Source organism: Pezoporus flaviventris, unplaced genomic scaffold, assembly GCF_033815535.1.
Source record: "Pezoporus flaviventris isolate CSIRO_AGI_PZ_B2104156 unplaced genomic scaffold, CSIRO_AGI_Pfla_v1 ptg000138l, whole genome shotgun sequence".
Classification (NCBI taxonomy): Eukaryota; Metazoa; Chordata; class Aves; order Psittaciformes; family Psittacidae; genus Pezoporus; species Pezoporus flaviventris.
The window spans coordinates 146,127-172,284 of record NW_026892686.1 but is presented as its reverse complement, the minus strand read 5'-3'; the positions used below and the strand labels follow the sequence as shown (position 1 = coordinate 172,284).

The 26,158-nt window shown below is 49.9% G+C and overlaps 3 protein-coding genes across 3 annotated transcripts in view; 2 read left to right on the top strand and 1 right to left on the bottom strand.

The window, feature by feature from the left end:
- CDS2 (CDP-diacylglycerol synthase 2) overlaps positions 1 to 26,158 on the bottom strand; it is a 165,507-nt gene that overhangs the window by 10,087 nt on the left and 129,262 nt on the right. The window contains exon 2 of the mRNA XM_061478999.1: positions 9,033 to 9,105. Within this exon, the coding sequence (XP_061334983.1) occupies positions 9,033 to 9,095 (63 nt within the window). The 5' untranslated portion in view covers positions 9,096 to 9,105. The remainder of the gene's footprint in view (positions 1 to 9,032; positions 9,106 to 26,158) is intronic.
- On the top strand, positions 9,779 to 12,926 carry PCNA (proliferating cell nuclear antigen). The gene is made up of 6 exons (XM_061478936.1): positions 9,779 to 10,000; positions 10,408 to 10,505; positions 11,464 to 11,531; positions 11,685 to 11,879; positions 12,162 to 12,285; positions 12,401 to 12,926. The coding sequence occupies exons 1-6, from the start codon at positions 9,780 to 9,782 to the stop codon at positions 12,481 to 12,483; spliced, it is 789 nt and encodes a 262-aa protein (XP_061334920.1). The 5' UTR covers position 9,779; the 3' UTR covers positions 12,484 to 12,926.
- TMEM230 (transmembrane protein 230) lies at positions 14,832 to 19,578 on the top strand. Its single transcript, XM_061479028.1, has 4 exons — positions 14,832 to 14,969; positions 16,999 to 17,126; positions 17,500 to 17,622; positions 18,380 to 19,578. Exons 2-4 carry the CDS (start codon positions 17,028 to 17,030, stop codon positions 18,518 to 18,520), a joined length of 363 nt encoding a protein of 120 aa, XP_061335012.1. The 5' UTR covers positions 14,832 to 14,969; positions 16,999 to 17,027; the 3' UTR covers positions 18,521 to 19,578.

Sequence of the window (26,158 nt, the reverse complement as noted above, 5' to 3'; positions counted from 1 at the left end):
CTGTAAATCACATCATCAACTGCCTGATTTCAGTGAGACACTGAAGGGTTTTGGTCTCCAAGAGCAGGAGCAAAGCCTCACTGGATGGGTCCAACAGCACACGCATCCCACTGCTCCCCTCATCCCACTTTCTCCTCAGTGGTGTCATGCAACACTCAATCCTCACAGCTCCAAACAACACCACTTATTTCAGAGTACAAAGACGAAGATCAAGAGATGTGTCAAGATAAAGGGATGCTGTTAGGGGTCAATATTGAGTGTAGGACTCATTCCTCCATCTCTTGCTTAATTTAAGCCTGATGGGAGGTGGAAGAAAACATTTGCCCTGCTGGAAGAACTCACCCAAGTGAGGGCTAACGTGTGTTTGAACACCTTCACTCTGAAAACAACCAAGCTGTGTCAGGGTTCAGCTCTTCTCCCTGCTTAGCTCTCTGTCTGAAATGGAGTGTTAAGATTATATAGGACATTATGCCAGATATAGGCTATGGAAAGGACTCAGTAATCAACACTATTTTTATACCTTTTATGCAGATTGCAACCAGCAGCCTACAAATCACCAATTGAAGCAGCTGAGCAGCATGCTAAATAACTTGTTTAAGCCTCAGTGTGAGGTGCCCTGGTTTAGGCTACTTAATCCAGCTGTGGCATTGCCTTGATAACACCTTCTGCACTGCATGTTTCCACTGCTGCCTCACTAGTCCTGCAACCAAGCCAGACAGATCCCCATCCCAAAGGATAATCATCAGAGCCATGCTTTGTGCAAAGCAGCTTGCAGGAGCAAGCAGGCACAGCGAGTGATGCTTGCCAAGGGCTATCACTGGTGAGTATATAAGCTCATTCCAGAATCAGTGCTTCTGCAAAGAGCAGGTCTGAGCTCTGTTAAACCATAGACTGCAAACAGAACGTTTCACAGTGCCAGCACAAGCAGCATTTCAGAGAAGCCGGGGCTAAGAGATGGGGGTCTATCACCAGTTCTGCTCCTCCCCTAACAAACACCAGTTTTCTGATGCTGCTTCTGTGCATGTTCTCTTACTACACCTCTCCCACACCAATTTTTTCCTGTTAGTACAGTCATTGCTATTCCCTCTGCCTCTCTCCTCCCAGGCAGAAGCAGGGCAGAGCACTCACTGCAAATGTGGATGTTAGAAATCTATGTGCATGATGCAGAGCTAGGAAACAATTAAAACCCCTTAGTAAGAGTGAATCAATCTATCCCTCCAGTTACCTTGGAATCTGCCTTTATTTTTCCATTTCTTTTACAGGGGAAGCTTTAAGTCCATTTGAACACAATCAGATGCAGTAGCTTTTACTGGCTTTTGTTACCAATGTGGAGTTATTAAATTGAAGGGCTTTCTTGGGCAAATTCGCCTGTCCAGCACCATAGGCAAGCCCAGAGCTCCTTCTTCAATTTATCATCTTGTTATTGAAGGCTTCTTATCCCAGACTGGCTTGGGCTGGGAAGGAGCTTAAAGCTCATCCAGTCCCAGCCCCCTGCCATGGGCAGGGACCCCTTCCACTAGAGCAGCTTGCTCCAAGCCCCTGTGTCCAACCTGGCCTTGAACACTGCCAGGGATGGGGCAGCCACAGCTTCTCTGGGCACCCTGTGCCAGCGCCTCAGCACCCTCACAGGGAAGAGCTTCGGCCTTATACCCAACCTAAAGAATCAGATAGCAGAGGGATAAAACCAAAGCAGCAATGTCCATTTATCACAACTCATTTTTTTTTTACACAAGTCATGATGAGAAGAAACAGTAAAACCCACTGATGTCTGTGAGGGCTCTTTCTCCCCTGAACCAGAACAGAGGAAAAAAGCCAGATACCCACTAGCTTGTTGTATTTGTGAAACCAGTAGATCCAAGTAACATTTGCAAACAAGTATTTAATCACCCTAAAGAAAGATGCACAGAGAAAGGAGTTGTCTTGGCTTGCTTGAAACTGAACTCCTGCAAGCATGCAGGAAGAAATCTGTGCTCACAGCTTAACTGGCACTCTCAGAGCCGAAGCTGTGAGCACATGGGGTTTTATGTCCAAGTATCCATGACATGATCTCAGTTGCCATAGAAACAAGGCAGTAATCTCCCTGCCAAAAATGTTCAGCCCAATACAGAGATACAGTGAACTATTCGATGCTGGCACATGAAATTCATTCAAGAAAACCCTGTATTTGTGCACCTTTCTTGAAGCAGGCTGCTGTTTTATTTAGACTTCCTGCCAGACTTGAACCAAAAGCTGTGATGGAAGATGCTAATTACACTGCTCAAGAGAGAAAGAGTTGTTTTCTTCGGGCAATAAACCTGACAGCTAGAACAACAGGCACCATTTGCACTAAAGCCTCTGCTATTCTCACCCCTGAGCACATTTGCAGGATCAAGGCCAGTATAATTAGTCTAATGGATACAAACCCAGCGGTCTCACTTATGAAGATCTCCATGTTTTGCAGAAGTGGTTTTAATTCCTACAGCTGGGAAAACTGTCTGCCCCATTCCCATCTCCCCTTCTTTAGTGCTTTACTGACACTGGCACCTTCCTATCTCCAACAGATCCATGCCACAGGTAAACCCACCACAGACAGAGCCACCAAGGCAAAAACTCATCCTGTTATAAGATATATCCTAACTATAAGATATTCTCTTTAGGTTCAGAAGCTCCAAAGGGTGAAAGACAGAAAACTCCCATCCCCATCCCATACTCCCAAAGCCACCTGCTTTGTTCTGATCGCAACCAAGCTCAGCTCACCAGCAGGATGTGATGGGAGGAATGCAGGGGTTGCATGGAGCACAACAGCCTGATAAAAGAGCCTGATCTCAGTGTCAGCAAGAATGAGTCATGTGAAGTCCTATATCCCTGACTCACTCAGCACAAGTTAACCCTCAGCACAGCACCCACTCTGGCATCCATTCATTCCAGGGAATCAAGAAGGTAAATGCATCAGGCTCCAAGTCCTTTCAAGAAGCTATTTTTGGTCTCTTTTGTGTACAATAGGTTGCTGGTTCTGGCATTCCCCCAGCATTTCCTACTGCAAAGAAAGGAACCTGCCTCCCCCTCTGGAGCACATGATGGAGATAGGCTTCAGTGCTGGGTTCTCCTGTGTCTAACTGGCATCCCTCTGCTACGTGGCATTTACCCACTGGTAGACTTTGTTGTCCCTGCATAGACAGAGAAAACACATACAGAAACAAGGAAGTAAAGCTCTGAAGTACCTCTTGGAACTGGTGTCTGGGAGAGGCTGCCCCAAAGCTGTGGCTCTGCACAGACATTGTGATCTGCTGTGAGGAAGAAGAGGGAGAACAAACAGCTCTGCGGCAGCAGGCGCATGATTCACACTGGAACATCGCAAGGAAAGGAGCCATGTGGGACTTGGACCAGTATTAGCTGTAACCCTGAGGAACCCAAATCAATAGTTTCCTGAAGTCACAGCTACCATCATAAACCTCCAGGCTTGTTCTAAAGAGAAATCTATGACTCTTCATGCCCTTTAAAACCCTGGCAAACATAAATCAGGGAAAAGTCAAGTGAAGCAGACCACCAGAAGGGGCACATGCTAACACAGACCACATGTAGGGGAAAACAAGAGAGCTATTGACAGGCACAGTAATAATTTTCTGCCAATACAAAGAATATTGGTGTCCTGGCAGATACAAAGTGGCAATATGCTTTTTCTTTCAGAAAGGAAAGAGTGATTTGCTTGGAAAAACTGTATCTTCATGTAAAAACCCTTCCTAAGGAAGGTATTTCCAAGGCGGGTCTACCCCTGGTGCCAATCACTGCTTATTAAAAGCAGGCAGGAGGATAAATCAGTTTTCTTACCACCTAATGTGTGGTATGTGCTTGACAGGCAGTGAAATCAGTCCTCAGCTTCCTCCCTGCTGGGAAGAAAAGTGCAAACATCACAGCTTCCCTCTTCCCAGCACCAAACATCCCTGCCTTCCCAGGAATCACCACTACCCACACATCATGGCAAGCAGAGGGCTTCAGGAGCACAAGCAGAGACACCATTCACATACAAAGCAGCTTGTCTGAGCACTGACACTGACCTCAGCCTCCAACATGGGGGGGGGGGGGGGAAAGGCAGCACCAGCATCCATCAGGAGCTGTGGATGTGCCACATCTCCCTCCACCACCCTGCGCTACACTGACCTTACCATGTACAGTAACAAGACATGGTCAGGAGCAAGGACATGCCACTGCAGCAATAGGGACCTTAGGAAGAAGCTCCCACATCCACTAAGACCCAGCAGGAACACTACAGAAAACAGGTCAGCCACATGCTGGAGGTAACAGCAACTTCCACATACTGTCAAGAGACACTTGTCTTGTGTAGCCCTCCTGACCAGACAGAAATAAATCATCTGGTCATTAATAAGGATAGGAAACAAAAGCTAGCTTTGAACTATTCAAAGACCTGAGTAATGGGAAAGCAATGTGTGCCTGAGGGGTTTAACCTGAGCATCCAGAGTCCCTGTCTCTATCCTAGAATCCTACAGTGGTTTGGGAAGGGACCTTAAAGCTCATCCACTTCCAACCCCCTGGAGAGCGGTCAAATCAGACACCATCCACAGGGAATAGCGAGCAGCCTGCAGCTCTTCCACCAGCTCCATGGCAGGCCAAAAGCTGCTGCAGGTACTGCATTTGCAAGCTGGTTGTAATGAGCTCCATTAGAAAGGCAATCAGCCCCGTTCCTCATTAGCACAATCAACAGTAAGGGATAACAACACACTCCTGTTGGCAGGCACTCTAAAGCTGAGCATCAAACAGCAAGGGAGGCCAAAATGCATTCTCTCATCAGAGCTGAAGTTGCTAGCATCTATCCAGAATAAAGGCCAAGCGATGCTTGGTATCAAGCCTAAAATAACATTAAGGCCTATTAAAAAGAAATAAGCCTTTGGGGTGGGTCTGGAAAAGGTCTTGGACTTCTGCCTCTCTTACTGCGGATGAAGATGGAGAGAGGCATCACTGCAGTGGTTTAATTGGGTTTGGTCCTCACCTTGTTATCACAAACTCCCAACTACTTGGAGCTCTCCTGTGACCTGGGCAGTAACAGGACTTGCAATTGCCTAAACCTTCAGAGCATCTGCACTGGTATTTCTCTACATCCTGAACAACATCAGAGCTGCTGCATCCACCTGGCAACTGTTCGCATCTCCCTTCAGCCTCCAAAGCAGGCCTGAGGGACAGCTGTCAGCACCAGCTTTCAGACATCCAGCATTTACTCAGCTCAGCATCTTTAAAGCACTTCAGATCACTGAGGAAGTCTTGCAAAATGCCTGGAGGCATAAGGAATCAGGAGGCTTGGTAGTTCAGAGTCTTTCACTGTTTTGTACCACACAATGCTAATGAAGCCAGATAAAAAGTCACATCCTCAATCCACTGCAAAACCAGGCTGGAAAGACCAAGGGTTCTCATCCTTTGGAAGTGAAGGATTAACTATTAACCTTGGAAGCATTTCACCCTTACACACTTCACTCCTGTCTGAGAGCCAGACAACTACTAGGGCAACCTTCTGGCAAAAGAAGGATGGAGAAGGAAAAACCCCTCTGTCCTCACTGCCAAGCCACACAGAGTACAAACCACTACTGAGAAATGATACTGAAATCCCATTAAACCAGCAGAAGCGTTCAGGAGCTCTGCATGCACCAGGAAGCAATTTTCTTCTGCCCTTTTCCTGTTCTCTTTGGAAATTGGAAGAGAAAATACGACTTAATGGGATGCACACCACACACTGACCTCTGCTTTTAGAGAGTGAGCCTACAAAGCAAAGGAAGGAGGTCTAGTGGAAGGCGTCCCTGCTCGTGGCAGGAGGTTGGCACTGGGTGAGCTTTAAGGTCCCTTCCAATCCAAACCAGTCTCTGATGATTCTGTGACACAAAGACCAAGGGAGAAGGTAACAAGAAACTAGAGCTCGTTTTGACCACCTAATCTCAGATATACGTAGACAAGCAGCCAGTTAACAGCATCTAAGTCCTCTGGGCTGAGGAAACGGGTACCAAGCACATATCAGGGCAAGTCTGCCTGGTTTTCTGCAGGGGGGGAAATCAGAGGGAGTTCACTGCTCAGAGTAAACAGATGTTGCCTCGTTTCCTTTGAGACCAAGACTGGGTTGCACAACAGTTTGACCAGAAATCGATTTTAAAGTGCTCTGGCACAAGCGTCTCGACTGAAGCAGCAGTTTTAGTTATAAGCTAAACAAAGCTGCAGCCTCGTGCAAGGGTTAGAGGAGCAGAAAGCGAAACCAGCTTCTCTCTTGCCATTATCACACCAGCACGGGGAACAAGAACAAAACACAGCTTTCCGGGCCTCATCTTAAAGCCAGCCTTGATGGTTACAGCTCATTTTAACTCCTTCATTGTACCCAGAGCTCTGTTCTACAGCCACCAGGGTTTCTGCAGGCCACAATATGCTTTGCTCAACTATTTTCCTTGGCAAGGGTAACTGCATGACCAAGCAGAAACAGGAATCCCCCCTCTGGACAGCAGCACCTGCAAGCAACACGCTGGGCAAGCAAAGACCACAGAGCAATGCAACGTGCACAGGGAATTCTGCTGCGCTGGCTTTATACTGATGTTACTCCCAAGCTCTGCCAGGCACTTCCCAAGCACTAAACACACAAGAGCATTATCTCGGGGGAATAAAGAGTGACCTGCTGCTGCTGAGAGCTGCAAGCACAACGCTGCAGGGTTTTCCTACTGAAGATCACTGTTACCAGGTAAGCTCTCACCAGGCTCGAATGGAAGAGTTTGAGGGAATTCTCTGCCTCCCATAACTGCCTTCTATTGCTAACAGCTGTCACGTTCAGCACCTGAAGAGGTGTTCTTCAGTGCTTGGAAACGTCTTTGTCTCTTTCCCTTGCAATTCACTTGAGCTGCTTTAGGATGAGCAGGATGGAATTCATATTCCCTCTCTATAGTAAAGACACTTCGAAGTCATTAATAAGGTACTGTGAGAGGAGCTCTTCAGAAGGCTCTACAAAAAGCCCATTTGCCTGGAAGTAACAGGATTGCACTCAAAATAGCAGCCCTCTGACCTCCTTCAGGAGCATCCCAAGTAGCTGAAGGGAGATGGAAGCTTGGCCAAGGGAATGTGCATCCCTGCTCAGCAGCCTCGGTCCTCCCAAGCTACTGAGGGACCTCTTCCAACTCCCACAAAAGTTCTGGAATATTGAAGTCCCTGAAGGTTTTCTGCAGCGAAGTGAACTCCAACTGAGACAAACGTTCTTATCTAGAGGAGAACAGCTTTGTCATAGAATCATGGAATAGTCAGGGTTGGAAAGGACCTTAACATCATCCAGTTCCAAGCCCCCTGCCATGGCAGGGACACCTCACACTAAACCATCTCACCCAAGGCTTCGTCCAACCTGGCCTTGAGCACTGCCAGGGATGGCGCATTCACAACCTCTCTGGGCAACCCATTCCAGTGCCTCACCACCCTAACAGGAAAGAATTTCCTCCTTAGATCCAATCTAAACTTCCCCTGTTTAAGTTTTAAACCATCACCCCTTGTCCTGTCACTACAGTCCCTAATGAAGAGTCCCTCCCCAGCATCCCTACAGGCACCCTTCAGATACTGGAAGGCTGCTATGAGGTCCTGCCACAACAACAAAACAGGAGCCATCTTAGGGCTCTCTTCATGGTAAATCTGGGTGCTGTGCAGCTTCAGATAAGGTAGGCAAAAGGCAGAACCTTCCGATCAACACCAAAGTGACCCATTCTCAACAGTGTCATCACTTTCTGTCCCAGCTCCCTCTCTAATCACATGACAACCATAAAGCTTCCCCACTTCTGAGTGTACAGCTCCAAGCTGGTATTAACCTGGCATTCAAAGCTCCATTAAACATGAAATAACATTGCAAAAGACAGCTCTGCCTAGGGATTTCATGCTTCTCTGAACTGCGTCCTTCCCACATTAACAGAGGAGATATCCATATAATGCGACTAAAGGCGTTGCTCCCCAGGTGCATGCCTTAAGCATCAATGCAGCTAAGAACTACTTTTCCCACCAGTTTTGGCTCTCTGTGACTCTGCCAGTACCAGTTAAAAGAGTTCTGCTTGCTGGTTAATTCCTCAGGGTCCTCTCCTGGTCAGTGAGGTGTGGCAATGAAGATGGTAAGGGTGACAACACTGCTCACATAGGGACTGCCATGCTCAGAGCATCCAGCTGGGCTGGGGTTTGGAATGGAGGGGATGTTATAGGACAACAAAGGCAGGTTTTCATTTTCACAGCTCTTCTTTGGAGAAATGCAACCAAGAACCTCATGAAGGTCCAGATGGAGCCTGTGCATCCCTGTGTAGGGAAGGGCACCCACGGGGGGGTGGCTGGGCAATCTCAAAGCCTCTCTTAAGGGGTTTAGTGACCCCCACTCAGAAAAAAGTCATAGAATCAACCAGGCTGGAAAAGAGCTTTAAGTTCATCCAGTCCAATCGCTTCCTAGCACTGCCAAGGCCACCACTAACCCATGGCACTGAGGCCTTGTCTCCACGGTGTGTGCACACTTGCAGGGACGATGACTCCAGCCCTGCCCTGGGCAGCCTGTTCCAATGCCTGAGCACCCTCTGGGCAAGGAATTGTTCCTCAGCTCCATCTAAATCTGCCCTGGGGCAGCTTGAGGCCGTTTCCTCTTATCCCATCCCTTGCTCCTGGGGAGCAGAGCCCAGCCCCTCCTGGCTCCATCCTCCTGTCAGGCAGTTGTAGGGAGCAATCAGGTCCCCCCTGAGCCTTCTCTTCTCCACACTGAATCCCCCAGGTCCCTCAGCCATTCTCCATCACCCTCGTGCTCCAGGCCCTGCACGAGCTCTGGTACCCTTCCCTGTACTCATGAAGCGCAGTTTACACCCAGACCCCACGCTCCCAAAGGCGGGATGCAGGGCCGGGTGCCCAGCCGCGGACAGACACCCCTCTCAGGCTCTCCGGAGGTCGGCTGTGCGGCTATCGCGGTTCAGGGTCCGGTAAGCGCAGTAAGCGACGGGTCCCCTCACACTCCGCAGGCCTCACAGCCCGCTCGCCCGCCGCAGGCCTCCCCGCCGGTGCCCGTAGCCCACCTTGTCCTCACTGTCCCGCGCCGCTCCGGGCTCCCGGCCGTGCCGCTGCCGCAGGTCGCTCATCCCGTCCCCGCTCATCCTCGGCTCGGCCCGGCCCGGCCCGGCCCGGCCCAGCCCAGCCTGGCCCCGCTCCGCTCCGGTGCGTCCCTCGCAACTACCAAGGGGGCTGGAGAAGCGGCGGAGCTGTTGCCGGCGCCGACCAATCAGCGGCTCTAAATAGCCCCGGGGGCGGGGTTAAGGCTCACCTTAACCCCGCCCAGTTGTACCCGGATGTGCATCCGCGGCGCCATGATGGGTGCTGCGGGTGCGTCGCTGGGCGGGAAGAGCAGGGGGAGCGGGAAATGCGCTGGGCCCCGCTTGTGGTACCGATATCGGTACCGGTACAGGCCGGGGTGGGCCACAGGGATCCGGTGCGAAGGGCGAAGGCGGCCTACCGGAGCCGTTACACCGCGCTAGGCCCCGACAGCCATATCGCCGCACGGCGAGGCGGACGCGGGCTCGCCCCGTAGAGAGAGGTGTGGTGTGTGTAACCCGCGTGGTGATTGGTTCCTGCCGGAAGAAAGGCGGGATTAAGGAAAGGAGCGGCTCTGGGATTGGGTGAAGAGTGAGGGGACCTGTTATGTGAGCGCGGATGGGGAATGAAAGGCCACTGGCGGTTGGTTGCTGTGGTGGTGGGCGGGGCGGAAGGTATAAAAGGGGGGCCGGTTGGCGGCCGCGGCGGTTTGGTGCCGGTGCTGCTAGGGGAAGATGTTCGAGGCGCGGCTGGTGCAGGGCTCGGTGCTCAAGCGGGTGCTGGAGGCCCTCAAGGACCTCATCACCGAGGCTTGCTGGGACCTGGGCTCGGGCGGCATCAGCCTGCAGAGCATGGACTCCTCGCACGTCTCCCTGGTGCAGCTCACGCTGCGCTCCGAGGGCTTCGACACCTACCGCTGCGACCGCAACATCGCCATGGGAGTCAACCTGTCCAGGTGCGGCGGGCGGCGGGCAGGCCGCGACGGGGCGGGCCCGCACCTGAGCGCGGAGCGGAGCGGGGGCCGCGGGGTGGAGGTGTGAGGCGAGGCCGCTTTAGCCCTCGCTGGACCCAGGGTTGGGGCCGTTCCGGGGCTGTTCCGAGCCCATTCGGGGGCTTTCGCGTCTTCCCCCCCCCCCATCCCCCGGTCTCCTCACGGATCTCGCGCCTTTTTTCACGGGGCGCGCGCGGGCCTTGTTGGCGGCGCTGACGTCACTTTGCCGCGCCGAGGCTGTGGCGGGAAAAGCTGAGCGCTGCCGATACGGCGCCATGACCCTCTGTAGCCCCCCCCAGCGTTGTCCCTGTGCTGTGATGGGGTGTTCCTGCGTGCAGTCCCGGAGTAACCTCCCTTCCCTGCCCCTACAGCATGTCCAAGATACTGAAATGTGCTGGGAATGAAGACATCATCACTCTGCGAGCAGAAGACAATGCGGATACGTTGGCACTGGTGTTTGAAGCACCCAGTGAGTGTTAGGTTTGAGAGTTCGCCTGCTGCCGTGGTGTCTTTAGGTAGTCTTAATAAAGCACGCAGGTTGAAGTGGGGGGGGGGGATGGGGGGATGACAAGGAAGACTTAAGGAGTGGGAGGGGTCACCCCTTAGTAAGAGCGAATCAATCTATCCCTCCAGTTACCTTGGAATCTGCCTTTATTTTTCATTTCTTTTACAGGGGAAGCTTTAAGTCCATTTGAACACAATCAGATGCGGTAGCTTTTACTGGCTTTTGTTACCAATGTGGAGTTATTAAATTGAAAGGCTTTCTTGGGCAAATTCGCCTGTCCAGCATCATAGGCAAGCCCAGAGCTCCTTCTTCAATTTATCCTCTCATTATTGAAGGCTTCTTATCCCAGACTGGCTTGGGTTGGGAAGGAGCTTAAAGCTCATCCAGTTTCAGCCCCCTGCCACGGGCAGGGACCCCTTCCACTAGAGCAGCTTGCTCCAAGCCCCTGTGTCCAACCTGGCCTTGAACACTGCCAGGGATGGGGCAGCCACAGCTTCTCTGGGCACCCTGTGCCAGTGCCTCAGCACCCTCACAGGGAAGAGCTTCTGCCTTATCTCCAACCTGAACTCCCCCTGTTTCAGTTTGAACCCATCACCCCTTGTCCTATCCCTACAGTCCCTGATGAAGAGCCCCTTCCCAGCATCCTTGTAGTACCCTTCAGACACTGGAAGCCTCCTGTGACCAGTACTTTCTTTAAAAGAGAAAGACTTCTTTAGGTCACATGCAGATGCCTTTGGTGGGTTCCTGTCCCCTTACAAAAGGCTGTTTGGTCACTTTCTGATTTTTAGCTAATGAAGCAAGGTAGATCTTACGGTTATAGTTGGTCTGGTTTTATCTGCCAGGGGAGGGAGGTGAAGGGGCAACACGCTCAGGGTGATAACTGCTCAGATACACTTGGTCAAAATATGCTTTATCTTTTTAGATCAGGAGAAGGTTTCTGATTATGAGATGAAGCTGATGGACCTTGATGTGGAGCAGCTTGGAATTCCAGTGAGTAGCAGCTCTAATGACTGATTCTGTGTCTTAGACATGGGTGTTTTCCCATGTTCATGCCAGCACTTGAGCTTTGGGAGGACCAAACCCAAGGCTAGGGACAACACCAGGCTCCTTGGTAGCAGTTTAACTGTGACTCCTCCTTTGCAGGAACAGGAATACAGCTGTGTAGTGAAAATGCCTTCTGCTGAGTTCGCCCGCATCTGTAGGGACCTCAGCCACATCGGTGATGCCGTTGTCATCTCCTGTGCCAAAGATGGGGTGAAGTTCTCAGCTAACGGGGAGCTGGGCAATGGGAACATCAAACTGTCCCAGACCAGCAATGTGGATAAAGAGGAAGAGGCTGTAAGTTTGGTGCTCACAGTTCCTCAGTGTTGAGGTTTCTGCTAATACAACTGGTTCCCTCATCCCTCTGGGGCTAAAGCTGGGGGGAATCACATGGTTATTTCTCTAGTTTATGGATTAGAGCCCACAGACTGATGCCAACTTGAGGTCCTGGCTGCTGGGATACTCAAGCAGGGCTCAGCAGGGTGGGGATAGCACTGACCACCTCAAGATGCCTGAGTTGAGAGGCTTGAGGGAACATGGTCCTGGCAGCAGTAGCTGGAGCCTGACCTGCTTTTCTAGGTGACCATAGAGATGAATGAGCCAGTGCAGCTGACCTTTGCGCTGAGGTACCTGAACTTCTTCACCAAAGCCACCCCCTTGTCCCCTACAGTCACACTCAGCATGTCTGCAGATGTTCCTCTTGGTAAGTAGAAGCAGCTCTGCTTGGGCACTGTAGAATGCTGTCACCAGAAGAGCTTTAAGAACTACTGACAATGGCTTTTGTGAGGAAGACGCTGTTTTTTCTTCTTCTTTCCCAGTTGTGGAGTACAAGATTGCCGATATGGGACACTTAAAATACTACCTGGCTCCAAAGATCGAAGACCAACAAGAAGGTTCTTAACTGGAGCAGGACTGAAGGGTGAGGGGACAGCCTGGAGAAGGAAGTGGTGGTGGTAGCAGTTCCAGTGCATTGGAGCGTCGTACAAGCACTGTTAGGCCTGTTGTGTAGATACCTTTGTAAATACTTTTTACCTTCCTCTTTTCCTCTACTGCTCTCATTGGAAATAGGAAATGCTGTGTTTTTTTCTAGTGTATGCCTGTACTTGCAGTAACCTCTTAGATGCTGTCTGAAGGTGAAGTATTTTACTCCTTGGCTTAGAGAAGGGGTGCAATATTTAACTCGAGTAAAGATGTTTCCTGGAGCTTCACCTGTGGAGCTGTAGTGGACTAGGGCTGCTCTTCACTTACGCCACGAGTTAATTTGACCTTACTTCATCCATTTCTTTTTGAAGCTGATATTCGAACTGCAACTTGGAAAATGGAAATAAAGAATCTAATTTTCAAGGGTTTATCCTGGTTAAATGTGGGGTGGATGAATCCACACTTCGTCCAACTCAATGTTCCCTCCTCATTCCTTTTCCAAAGGCACTGCAAGGGGCTTTCTTACACCGGAGTTGCCAGCTCTTGATGACTTTGCTGTTCAAATGAAGTGGCATAGTTACACTTTGAACAACTGATTTGTCTCTCGTGGTCCCTCTAAACAGAGGGTTGTGAAACAGGTTTTCCTTGGAACACTTTAGCAGATTCCAGAGCTGCCTGTAGCAGGGGGCTGGAGCCATCACTGTGTGCCAGTCACCTGCACACTTCTACTGCTCATGTAGCACGCTTGGGGGTGTTTCTGATCATGTTTATTGTTGAGGAAGACAAAGGATTTTACAGCATCTTTCACCCTAAAGGTTTGATCCTGAAGAACAGGATTTGGGGACACTTCCTGTGGATTTTGCTTTGGTTACTGTATAGCTGTGAGCTCACCGTCAATCCTCACCCTCCAACTGGAGTGACTCCATCACAAATGACACTGATTCTGTTGGCTTGGAGTGTGTGGGTATCCTTCAGGAGGCTGTGTGCTTCCTGCTAGCTGCACTACCAGTGTATCTTGAGTTAACTGCCTGACAAAGCAGCTGAGTTAGCAGGAGCATTTCACAAGGTGGCAGTGCTGATGAGGAAACAAATTCTGCTGTGTCAGTGATGGGGCTGGCCTTGCTGGGAGCTGGGGATGGGCTTTTAGTACCCCTGCCTTCAATTCCTACTCGGCAGCAGCACTGCTTTAGTAGCAGAGACTGTTGACTGTAGTTTGCTGCTGTGCACATGACTCCAGTGTGGTTTTCAGCTCCAACGTTGAGCTTTCTCATGTCTCCACACTCCATTATTCCCTTGAACTTTCTTAGCTCACTGATTCACTCAGTACCTTTAAGAAAAGATCTTTAAAGCAAGATTTTAGCTGCCTTAAAGTCAGCAATTGCAGAGTTACTGCCCGGAATGCTGGAGTACAATAACCTTAAATAGCCTTAAATAGCCTTTTTAACCTGCAGATGTGTCCCTCTTTGGCTTGGATCAACATTGTACCCACAGAGCAGCAAGTAAATATGTGCTTTGGTGAAGAATCAAGGAGTTGATTTTGAACCAGGGCAGGATTCTGGGTTTCAAGGATGTATGTGACGGGGACAGTGATGGAAGCACATCCTTTTTGATGCAGTGGGGGTTAACAACCTCTTCCTTGTGCTGTCTTTTAACCATCCTTTAACATCAGCATCTACGCACATGGGGTTTGACTCGTGCTGCGTCTGCTTTCTGGGTAAATCCTGAAGGAAGCTGCGTGTTTACTTTGCCATTCCCAAATCCTCAACATTGAGATGTTCCCTTTCAAACCAAGAAGGAAGCTGGGGGAGCTTTAGTAAATGCTATGTGTTTGTCCATGTTTGGAGCAGCTTTTGAAGTTCATGCGTATTTAGAGTTTCTCACCAAGGAGGAAAGAAATAAGAAAGGGAGAGGGAAAATTCTTGGAAGCTGAAGATTTTCCAGGCTTTAAATCCAGTGTGGATTCCATTAGATGGCAGGACCTGGAAGCAGGTGATTCCTGCAGTTCCCTTGTTCTCAGGAGGCAGAGCCCTGGCTCTGTGTCCTCTGATGGGTTAATATTCCAGGTCCTGGATGTAATTCCATGGCTACAGCTCCTGTCACATAGCTCTGTGCTGGGTCTGACAGTGGAATTCTATCCAGCTCTTCCTGCAGAAAACCCCCTTTGCTTTAAGGCACGTGTAGGAGTGATGGATACGAAGGTGCCGGTTCACAAAGCAGCAGCTCCCGTGGGACATGGGCTTGGTGAGCAGGACCAGCTCCAAGCCACCCTGCCCAAGGACACCGTCATTCCAGCTTCCCATCTGGAGCATGAAGCTGGAAACAAGCCCTTGGAGCTGGGCCAGCGAGAGGCTGAGCCATAACCTGGAAGGAAACGGCCGTCATCGGGATAAACTTCCTGGGTCGCTGTGGGGCCGGCGCAGCGCGGAAGAGGAGCGGCAGCAGTGGAGAGATGGGATTGAGCAGCAGGTACCTGGCTTTATCCATGTCCTGGGGTAGGGGATGCAGCTTGGAGGGGGGTCTCAGCTGTGATGGGAGCTTCCTGCTCAGCAGCAGAGAAACCATTTTGGGGCTGGAGGAGGAGTCGGGTGTTCAAGTGCGAGGTTTGAGGTCTGAAAGGGCGAGAAATGACATCTCCTTCCTTCCTTATTCCTGGGTGAGAAAAAGAGGGCTCTTACTTAGACCATAGCACGTAGTGTTAGAGCTACAATCCTGATTCACCCTTATTCTCCTCTTAAAGCACACAGCAGCGAGCTTGTTTCTGGTGTTGAGCTGATGTAGAGCACGAGGGGAGTGAAGCTCAGTGGACTTGGACCTGGTTCTTAAACGTAAGGTCTGAGAAAGGTTTGGTTTCTTGCCTTCATCTTTAATATCCTCTTTCTTGTTGGCAAACAATAATGGGAAGGGCAGGGCAATTTGTGCAAGTGTAGATTGGAAAGAATTCCTAGGAAGCCATGAGGAATAGGCTGGGAAGTAATGGGACAGTCCCAGCCTCGTGGTCCTTGGAAGTAAAATGGGTATGAATTGGGAAATTTGACCCATGAGATGTGCTGATTTCTTCTGGCTTCTTCCCCCCCTGCACGTGAACTCCTGGGCAGGCAGGAGGCCGGGGTGGGGGGGGTATTTGAGTTCTGTGACCTGATGTGTGTGGATCAGAGGATGCCAGTGCTACTCCATTGTGCTATTTCCCCTACTGATGGGGCTAAAAGGGTTTTGTCTGTGCTTGGGTTTCCCTACAAAAAAAGGGCAAAAAAAAAATCCAGTTAAAGGTACAAGTGTGGGCTTCAAGCTCAGAGCGTGTTGGGGTTTTATAAGTAGCATACTTAACTGGAGGAGGACCAAACCTGGTGGCAGGGGATGTGCCAGCCATCAGCAAGAGGCAGACAAATTACTTCAGTTCAAGTGCAGACTGAATGTTTTGAGGAGATGCTGTTACCTCAGATGCCAAACAGTGGCTTGGAATAAATTGGCTTTGTCCCTTCCCATTGGGACAGTTGGGATCTGCACTTGTGGTTCCTTTCTCAGCAAATGCTGTTTGCTGGATAAGAAGCTGGAAAGCTGATTTCCCATCTCCGTTGTGAGACCTGCAGCACTGGGATGCGGAGCAGGTCAGAGCAGACCCCAGCAGTGCACAGGTCCTGCTATAACGGGGCTCTGTGCTGGCTTTGGGATGTATCCGCAGGCCAGATCCAGGCCTGGAGCCTGGATGGATGCAGTGAAACCACAGGGTTGGCTCCACAGCCAGGGCAGATGGCAGGGTACAGCGTGGCTGGATGAAGCTCTGCCCTGATGTTCCCTCCTGTGTGACCTTGGACTTCAGTTCCTGGCTGGTTACCTCATCCCCTCATCACGCTCCCGCGGAGTCAGGGCAATGACAGCCCTGTTTCGTCCTTGTTTCCAGTGGTTTTTCTTTCCCAAAATGGATCTGTTGCAAAACATCCGCCTGCTTGAAAAGCTGCTTTGTTCACTTCTGCTTTGGGCTCATTTGCTTGGGTCCCTGTTTAGAAATAGCTGGAGCTCAGCCGCCTCCCTGCTGGAAGCACCAGATGAGAGCTGCTTTAGACACTGCACTGCTCTGGAATGTTCTGTCTTGCTTTAAACACCTTAGGTTGACTTTGCTTTCACACCCTCTTGCTGTGCTTTTGTATGTTAGAATCCCAGCCTGGTTTGGGATGAAGGGAGCTTAAAGCTCCTCCAGTTCCAATCCCTTCCACGTTCAAGGACACCTTCCGCTAGAGCAGCTTGCTCCAAGCCCCTGTGTCCTTGAACACTGCCAGGGATGGGGCAGCCACAGCTTCTCTGGGCACCCTGTGCCAGCACTTCAGCACCCATTTAGGCTTAACTACAAGGCTTTGTTTTAAATGATTTAATTTATGAACAAGGACAACGATGCTGTTTGGTCAGTCCAGGCTTGTTTCTCTTAGGCTCGATCCACGTCTCTCAGACTCTGTCATCCAGTTTGAGCTGATGTTATTTCTCTATTTCCCTTTGTTTCCAGGCTCTAGCTGAGGCCTCTGCTTCCTTGGAATGATGCCATCACGTACAAACCTGACTGCTGGGATTCCCAGTAGCAAAGTCAAATATTCCAAGCTCTCCAGCACCGATGATGGATATATTGACCTGCAGGTAAGAAGTGGGGACGGAAACCTCTTCCTGCTGCTCCTCTGACTGTAAACTACAAGGAGAGGCTGCTCCAGCTTTGCACAGGCACGGAGGCTGTGGCTTTGTCTCCAGCTGAGCAGCCTCAGCTTGGGTTGGAACTGGATGATCTTAAGGTCCTTTCCAACCCAAACCATTCTATGAAGCAAGCTGCATGACACTGCTTCAGCCCTTCTGCTTCAGGAAGCCCCATAGAGCTCAACTGGAAAGATGGGTACTGCTTTAATGGGGTCAAATGGGTCCCATGTCACTCTGCTTCCTCTGGGCTCACACCTCTGCCATATTGGGAGGGGGCTGTGCTGAGTTAAGCTCCTTCACATTTGTGATTCATTCCATGCAGTTCAAGAAGAGCCCACCAAAAATCCCCTACAAGGCTATTGCATTGGCGGTCGTGCTCTTCATGATCGGGACCTTCCTCATTATCATAGGAGCCCTCCTCCTGGCTGGATACATCAGCAAAGGCGTAAGTGATGCCCCTTCTGATGCGAGTTTTGCTTCACCCATTTCTCAAAGCGTGCCATGATCCATTATTCACTGTATTCAGAGCAAAAGGCAGACATTCCCTCCACCACCCTGCTCATGTTTGCTGGCTGCAGCCCCATGTCTCTGGCCGCAGAGCCCTCTGATGCCTTCAGTTAGCAGGTCTGGAGCACGTCCAGGGCTGGGTTGAGGCTGTGCCAGGGAGGGCAGGGTTTCTCTGTCCTCCCTGGGGTACAGTTTCATTTCCATGCTGCATCCCTGCAGAGGTCAACTTTGTCCTGGGATCAGCACTTTTGTGTAGGAGGTACCAGACTTCTACACAGGCCACAGCACCGCTCTTGTCTCGGTGTTCAGGACCCATCAGAGGGGCTCTGTTCTGGGTGTTCCATGGGACACTTCTTTTACCTTGTCCCTCTGGAGTTGCTTTACAGTTGGCAGCTGCTGCTTATCACTGTGGGTGCAGCAGCATTTGGGCTGTATCATACGCAGTCCAGAGCTAGTTTGTTCCATGTGATAGGAGGAGCCACCCCTCTGATCCAAAGAAGTTCAGTTGAGAGCTTCCTGTAGCAAGGGGGAATGGATTTAGAGCACAGCCTGAAGAAAACAGAAATGTTTCTCTGTTAAGATGAGGTTTTGTTTTTTTTTTTTGCCAGCTGCACCTTAGGGATGAATAGTTCAGACCGAGGACTGATTCCCCCATACAGATCCCTTCTTACCACTTGTGCCTCTCTCCTCTGCAGGGAACAGACCGTGCTATCCCTGTGCTCATCATTGGGATCCTCGTATTCCTCCCAGGCTTCTACCACCTACGCATTGCTTACTACGCCTCCAAGGGCTACCGGGGCTACTCCTACGACGACATCCCGGATTTCGATGACTGAGCAGTGGATGTCACCCCATTGTACTTAGGTTGGCACTACGAGCTGTTAGTTACCCTGGCGATCAGAGAGGGCTGTAGCTGAAGTTAATCAGGAGACACCAGTTCCTGGTGTTGCAGGTTTCAGCATTCACCATCAGGTGAGAACAACATGGGCTTTAGGGTGGTTTTCCTCTTCTGGTTATATGATGCTGGTTGCTTGTAAGAACCTCTCCTTGGGCAAGGCAATTCTAGCCCTCTTCCCAAAATAGGTGAGCCAGTCTCAGCAGCAGCAAAGAGATTTGGGCCTTTTTTAACTGTTTTACAGAGTTTCCTTTAGTTTTCAGCGAGCTTGTGGCTGTCGTTGGGTTTCCCTTTGCAGACAAACCCTTTGCAGTTCAATTCTCCTGCTCTCTGCCCATCAGAAATGCTTCTAATCTACTTGTCCAGTGCTTGTTGGGAATAACTAAAGTCAGGTGTGTACAACAGGGGGAAAACTACACCTGAGATCATCTACACACAGTGCATTAGCTACACAACCCCTCATCAGATGGACCAAGCTCATGTATTCAGCATGCCCATGCTTCAGGAGAAAGCTTTGTCCCACACCAGTGTTAACTTGGCAAAATCTGCTTATCGTTTACAAAGGTTCCTGTTGGATTTTGCTTGTGTTAAACAAAAGGATAGAGGGAGAAGGATTGGAATTCAGAGCAGGAGTCCAGTGTCTACATAGCAAACATCTTGGGTTTGGCTGGTGTGGCTATTGGAGATGCTTGAATTCCAGCTGGCTGGCTGTATATGCGGAATCGTTTTGCCCTCACCTAGATAATATGCTGTGCATAGTAAAAAGGAAATCTCTATCTAGTTTATAGTGAATAAATCCCATTTGTATTGCCAGCTTCAGTGATAGGTTATTCAGGGAAAACAGATGAGTAGCTCTAGTTTATGTCAGGTGAAAACAGCCTTCCTCCTGAAGTGGGAATGAACTCGGTGTCCTGGAGAACAAGTACGTGACAAGTAATGATGCAAGTAAAGTGTATTTAATATGAATAAACTTCCCTCTATTCTGTGTACAAATCATAAGCTTGTCTCTTGCACCTTCACAGCTCTCAGTGTGTGCTAAAAGCTGTTTGGGGCAGGCAGGTTAAGGCTTTAGCTGAATCTGCTGCTGGCTTTGCTGAGCCAGCAGCTTCCAAAAGCTCCATCTGCTCTCCAGGACCCTGGGCTGAGCTGGGATTACTCTGCCTGGTGCGGCAGAGCAGGGTGCTCTGGTATGGCTAGAGAATGTGCTGCTTCAGGAGGTCAGGATTTGCTGTCTGAACCTCAGATGCAGTCCTTATTAAACATGCAAAGACCCCAGGTTTCAATTGCTTTGGTTTGGGGTCCAAGCACCCAGTTCCTTTTGCTGTGTGATGTAGCAGGAGCAGGGTCTGGATACAGCTTTCAGGCTGGTCCTGGCTCTCCAGAACTGTCAGGTTTGCCTCATGTTGACTGATGATTTTTGATGGAAGAGCAGTATCATTGTTAGTGCAGAGCAGATCCATGGAGCTGTTGAGATGGGAACAGCGCTGGATGAACGCCTTGCCCTGAAAGTACTCCTAAACCTGCCTGTTTTTCTCCATCCAACGTTCTAGATTAAACCCAAAGCCTGAGCCAAGACCTTTTGTAACACCCATCTCTCCCCTTGTTTGACTGCATTGGTTTGTGTGTGGTTGAACCCTAAGGAATAACTGAATCCAGGATCTCCCTTTCTGGCTCTGCACGTTCCCTGCTGCCTCACACCGGCCCTGTCGCCTTCCTGACGCTTTCCAGATGTTGTCACATCGTGCCTGGCAGCAGCTGAGCCGTGTCCATTAGAGCTGGGTCTGGCCAGCAGAGTGGGTGCTGACGCAAAGCCATGAATCAGCCTCTATTCGGGGACAAGAATGTGGGTTTGTTTGGGCTTTGGGGCAAGGGGAGAGGAAGTGGAAGGGAAGTTTGGATGGACAAAGAAAAGGGGGAGGGAGAAGATGCTTTCAAGTGAGGCTGAGAGGATGCAGGAAGTTGGGAAGCCTGGTGGTTGGCTAAGGAGAAGTAAATGCTTAAGGATAATAAAAAGGGGTCAGGAGCACGTTTCTGGAGGAAAGGGAATGAATTCATTCCTGTTCTATTTGACAGAAGCAAAGGCCTCTGGCAGTGCAGTGCAGAAGGGAGAGCAGCCCCTGCCCTGATGCTCACAGGGTTGTCTGTATGAGGGATGGTCCCAGGGAATCTCTCTTCTCTACAGGGATTGTTTTATATCTGTTATGGAAAAAAGGAGGCATTTTGGGAAAGAAAGGAGGTCTGTTGAGCGCTGGAAGAATGGAGATCCAGATGACTTCACTCTTTGAGTTGACATATTGCATTCTAAGCAGGGTTGTCCTCCAGAGTATAAGACTCTGGATGTTCAAATGTCATTAACCGTAGGGTAGCTCATAGCCAGGGTTCCATTTTCTCTTGTAGAATACCATGAGTTTCCAGGTATTTCAAGAGACTGGAAGACTTTACTGCAAACATCTTCTTTGTCCATCCCAGGGCCATGCTGCAGCAATGGTGCTGCTCTGCTGTAGATCTGAGTGCAATCGGTGCATCAGCCCTTTCCTGTGGTAAAGCATTGTGCAAGGATGAAGCTTTCCTCCAGAATGGGGCTGTTTTGGTGCTGATCCGTTACAAAAGGATCTTTCCAATGTTCCTGCCACACTGGGGACCTGCTGCAGGAGCTCCATGGCTGGTTGGGCTCCTGCTGCCTTGCCTGAGCTCCCTGAGTGCGGAGCCGTATCCTTCCCTTCATCCAGGTACCAGATGCTGCAGCCAAACCTCACAGCTCATGGCTCTGCCCCTCTCATCCCTTCTGGAAGATCCTGGGAATTGTGGGTTTGAGGGCTGCCTGACCCATAGAATCCCAGACTGGTTTGGGTTGGAAGGGACCTTAAAGTTCATCCAGTTCCAACTCGGCACCTTGCCACCCTCACAGGGAAGAGCTTCTTCCTTATCTCCAACCTGAACTCCCCCTGTTTCAGTTTGAACCCATCACCCCTTGTCCTATCCCTACAGTCCCTGATGAAGAGCCCCTCTCCAGCATCCTTGTAGCCCCCTTCAGACACTGGAAGCTGCTCTGAGGTCTCCACACAGCTTCTCTTCTCCAGCCTGAACAGTCCCAGTGTTCTCAGCCTGGCTACAGCACTGGGGGTAATAGGAGAAGCTTCTGGTTCTAGAGCAATGCTTGGATGACAAATAAGGCTCTGGCTGAGCGCTGATGGATGAGGATAATACTGAGCATTATTGAGCATCATCCACTCCGGGCACTCAGCAAAGCAGCTGTGTCAGGGAAAAAAAACAGTTAAATAAGCATTTATATGGCTTAATAGGGTATTATTACGCACAGCAGCTCTGGAGAAAGAGCAGGCACCTGACTTGAGGCTTTTCTCTACATTACGAGTGCTTCGATTTATGTTTCCTCAGTGATGTTTTCCTGTTGCTGTTGTGTGGCGTGTTTATGTCATTATGCACTTTTTAATAGTATGAAGTTGCTGGAAGGACATTTGGAAATGTGATTCTGGAGTCCTGTGGCCTGAGCAGGTGAATTATCCCCCCAGTGTGATATTTATAAAAGCAAAGACTCATTTTAAGTCAATCTTATGATTTTTTTCTTTTATGTCTAGACCAAAGTGAACTGAAGTTCCCAAGCAGTGTCCCATCAAAGGACACTTCTCTTAGTAGCAAAGCTGCTTGAAACATGGAGGTGAATAAACCAGACGAGCACAGGGTGCCCAGAGAAGCTGTGGCTGCCCCATCCCTGGCAGTGTTCAAGGCCAGGTTGGACACAGGGGCTTGGAGCAAGCTGCTCTAGTGGAAGGGGTCCCTGGCCGTGGCAGGGGTTGGAACTGGATGAGCTTTAAGCTCCTTTCCAACCCAAACCAGGCTGGGATTCTATGACTCTGTGATTCTCTGCTCCTTCTCTCCTCATCTGCATTGCCTTGTTGTTAACAGCAGATTGTGCATCCCAGGGCAGAATGGAGCACATTCCTCTGCAGGCAGCTCCTTACCACTGTTGGTGGTGCAAATGCCACCAGCTGGGAGGGATGGTCACGAGTGGCTCCTGGCTCAAAGATGCTGTGTGTAACTGGTTTTCTACTGCTTCCCAGAGCCAGGTTCCATCAAGAAGGGAAGTCAGGCACCAGACTTGTACCAAGTGGTGACATTCAAGCGTGGAGCCAAGGAGTCAACCTCGTGCCCATGCAGCGGGCTCCCAGGGGAGGCTTTGCTCCCAGAGATGGTGTGAGGAGCACAGCAGTGGTCTCTGCCAACTCAGGCACTGGGTAAGGCTGGCAACAGTGAGGGTTTATAGCAAGCACCGCATCCATGTTGCATCAGGCATTGGAACAGGCTGCCCAGGGCAGGGCTGGAGTCGCCATCCCTGCAAGTGGAGACAGGGCCTCAGTGCCATGGGTTAGTGGTGGCCTTGGCAGTGCTGGGAGTGGTTGGACTGGATGAGCTTAAAGCTCTTTTCCAACCTGGTTGATTCTAAGGTCCCTTCCAACACAGACCATTCTGGGATCCTATGAACTATCTGTGGAAATGAAAGGGAGAGAATGTCGTGACTCACTTGGAGTGAGCTATGACTCCCCATGGTATAACTACAACCATAAAACCATTGCTTTATTTGAACAAACAGCACAATCTGCAGCAGCATCTCTGGTGCTTTTCTGGTGCCCATCACGCAGGAGCACTCAGAGCAGCCCCTGTGCTCAGGGTTTCTTGCTTTCTGTCAACTGCAATTAGCCAAATCCAGCACCACTTGCCACGGAGAAGCTTAGTGCCACGCTGTACTCTTCCAGCAATATGGATTTTGCTTAGCGTAAAAGACAACGTAAAAGCCCTGCAGGGCAGGAAGAAATGACTTGGCACAAAGGTTCTGTCCCTTCTAATCACATTTGTCCTGTGCTCCACTTACGCCCTGGTCTAAATGAGTTTCTCCATGCTCCCCCCATACTCCTCCCCCTTAAGCCTCATCCTTTAAGGCCCCAAGTATCAGCCCATTCATACAACTGCCCCTCATATCCTCTGCCTCCCCTTAGACATGGGTTAGTGGTGGACTTGGCAGTCCTAGAATAAAGGTTGGACTTGATGATCTTAAAGGTCTTTTCCAACCTGGTTGATTCTATTCTGTTCTAAACCACTCCTTGAGCTTTCTCCCAGCCCTTCCTTGGAGGGTTTGTCCTGCTCTTCCCAGTAAGATCTCTACCTGCAAAGCACCTCCAAGACTCCTTGGTTGATCCCACCTTCCCACTTGGCACTTGTGCTGTGCCCTGGAGCTGCAGCTCATCCATTTAGCAGGTAAGTGTAAGCTGCACTTAGAGCTTTGGTTTGCCTCTTCCAGCTCAAGGATGCTGCAGTCCTGCCTTCATATTCTGCCCTCTCTACCTGGTGTAAAGAAATGGTCTTTGCCTTTTTCCTAGAGCTCTGGGTTCAGCCCAGCCGTGTTGTGCATTCTGTATGTGAAGTGTGGATGTGCACATTCACAGCATTTCCTTTCTCCTTCCTTAATACCCAAGCAGTTTGAGGTTTTTAGGAATGCTGGGTTTAACTAAAAATAGCCCAGACAGCTCAATGCCATGAGAGATTCCTGCCTCCCAAGGGAATTGACTTTGTTCTGTGACAGAGCCAAGGGATTAAGAGCAAGGGGGAAAAAAACTCAGGAGGTAAAAAGCTTAATTGTGGATCAGCAGTGATTGATTCCAAATGATTTCATGGATTGGTTTTGCCTAGGAAGGTGTTGAGAAACTTCTTTTAACTGGAAATAATGCAGTTATTAGGTCTGGTTTTGTGGCCTGCGTGGACAGAGCTTGCTTACAAGAATCAGGAAGCAAACACTTCCTTCCTCTCCGCTGCACTTGCTGGATACCAAGCCATGATGCTGGCCTTCATCTCTGGAGCAGCATAAAGGCTACTTTGGAGTTTGCCTCTCCAGTAGCACATAATCCATATGTGAATCCATACAGAGCTTTTCCAGTTCTCTGCAGTTACAGTAAGGAACAAAACTGTGACCAATCCTCCTTGAGAGGACTCTGCTCTGCTGAAGGAGCTGCTTTGGCACTGAACATCTCAGTTCTGTGAAGGAATCACCATTCAGGGATGTTCAAACGGGGGAGAACAAAACCCATTAGTCACCACTAATTCATTTGATTGTGAAACACTTACTTGGACTGAAGTAGGAGCTGCTCTTAAGTCTTTAAAGGATTAGCTGCCTGCTGGTCTTCCGTGCCTGCAACCATTTATCTAAGCTACTGCTGCAAATTGTGCTGTTAACCTGTCAGGCAAGGTTTGAACCTTTCTTTCCTTGTCAGTGGGAAATGCGTGGTACATGGGATAGTGGGGAATGACTACATCCACAGTCAGAATGTCTGGGTTCTTTCCCCAGCTTCTTGAAGGAGGGAAAAGACAGAGAATGAATATATTGATAAGTGTCTACTTGAGGACATTGCAAAACCAAATGAGGGGCTGTAAAGAGTTTAGGGATTACGAGATGTTTTCAAATGCATCCTGCCCCCTGCTTCCATCTTTTCCATGGGCTGTTACCAGGGCAAATAATTCTTTTCCCTCCTGCTGACCTGTTGGCACGCAGCATTGCCATCCTGCTCCATCCTCAGGCTTGCATTTGTCGTCCCGTGTTGCATCATGCTCAGCACAAGAGGTCAAAGCAGCTGGCCAAAAACCAGCTGCCAGGGGAGGGTTTGCTCATGCAAGAGCATCAGTTTCTGAGCTAAAAGCTGTGCTGAGCAAAGGAGACTTTCATTCTAGCAAGAATCCTTGAAGAAAGCTGGGAATTCACCTCACAAGGGTTATTTCTTCCTCTTACACATGTAGTATCTTTAGTGTAAAGGGAAAGATCTCATGTCCTTAAGCCTACAAATACTGAGTAGCGTCACCATATAATTTTCTAGCAGTTGTTATCATTAGGATGTCATTAGGAAAAATCATAATGATTTTCCTTGTCTCTCAACACGCCAGTTCATGTCGCAGCACGACTTCTCCACTGCTATTTTGGGTGCTGCTTTCCCAGACAAATGTCTCCTTTTCTTTGCATTTGATCCTGCACGTCAAGTGAATCCTTGCTGCCTTTTATTGCACGAGAACAGAGGCGGGATTGTAACATGGGCCAGGGCATGGTCTCCAACTTCAAACGCAGAAAACTATTTGTCAAGGTTTCTCTTTGTTGGGTGGCTGCGTTTCAAATCACTTCAAAGTTCAACTCACAAACAGCTTGTGTTCTAATCCTCCCCATGGAACAAGGGAGGCTCTTTGACTTGTGCCCACAGCCACTGAGACACTGAAGGCTTGAAGCTGGGAGCCTGCTCCACTCCTGGGAATTTATCACAGGAAGGATGGAGGGAATGTTTGAAGGGACCTTAAAGCTCCTCCAGCTCCAACCCCTGCCACAGGCAGGGACCCCTTCCACTGGAGCAGCTTGCTCCAAGCCCCTGTGTCCAACCTGGCCTTGAGCACTGCCAGTGCCTGTGCCAGGCTAGAACCAACCTGATCTTCCCCTGTTTCAGCCTGAACCCATCACCCCTTGTCCTATGGCTACAGTCCCTGATGAAGAGTCCCTCTCCAGCATCCTTGTAGCCCCCTTCAGGCACTGGAG

Excerpts from the sequence above, each read along its gene's own strand:
- PCNA (XM_061478936.1), top strand. The coding sequence starts at position 9,780 with ATGTTCGAGGCGCGGCTGGTGCAGGGCTCGGTGCTCAAGCGGGTGCTG. Across the intron at positions 10,001-10,407 it reads ATGGGAGTCAACCTGTCCAG|CATGTCCAAGATACTGAAAT; the intron begins GTGCGGCGGGCG and ends CTGCCCCTACAG. Across the intron at positions 10,506-11,463 it reads ACTGGTGTTTGAAGCACCCA|ATCAGGAGAAGGTTTCTGAT; the intron begins GTGAGTGTTAGG and ends TTATCTTTTTAG.
- TMEM230 (XM_061479028.1), top strand. The coding sequence starts at position 17,028 with ATGATGCCATCACGTACAAACCTGACTGCTGGGATTCCCAGTAGCAAA. Across the intron at positions 17,127-17,499 it reads ATGGATATATTGACCTGCAG|TTCAAGAAGAGCCCACCAAA; the intron begins GTAAGAAGTGGG and ends CATTCCATGCAG. Across the intron at positions 17,623-18,379 it reads CTGGATACATCAGCAAAGGC|GGAACAGACCGTGCTATCCC; the intron begins GTAAGTGATGCC and ends TCTCCTCTGCAG.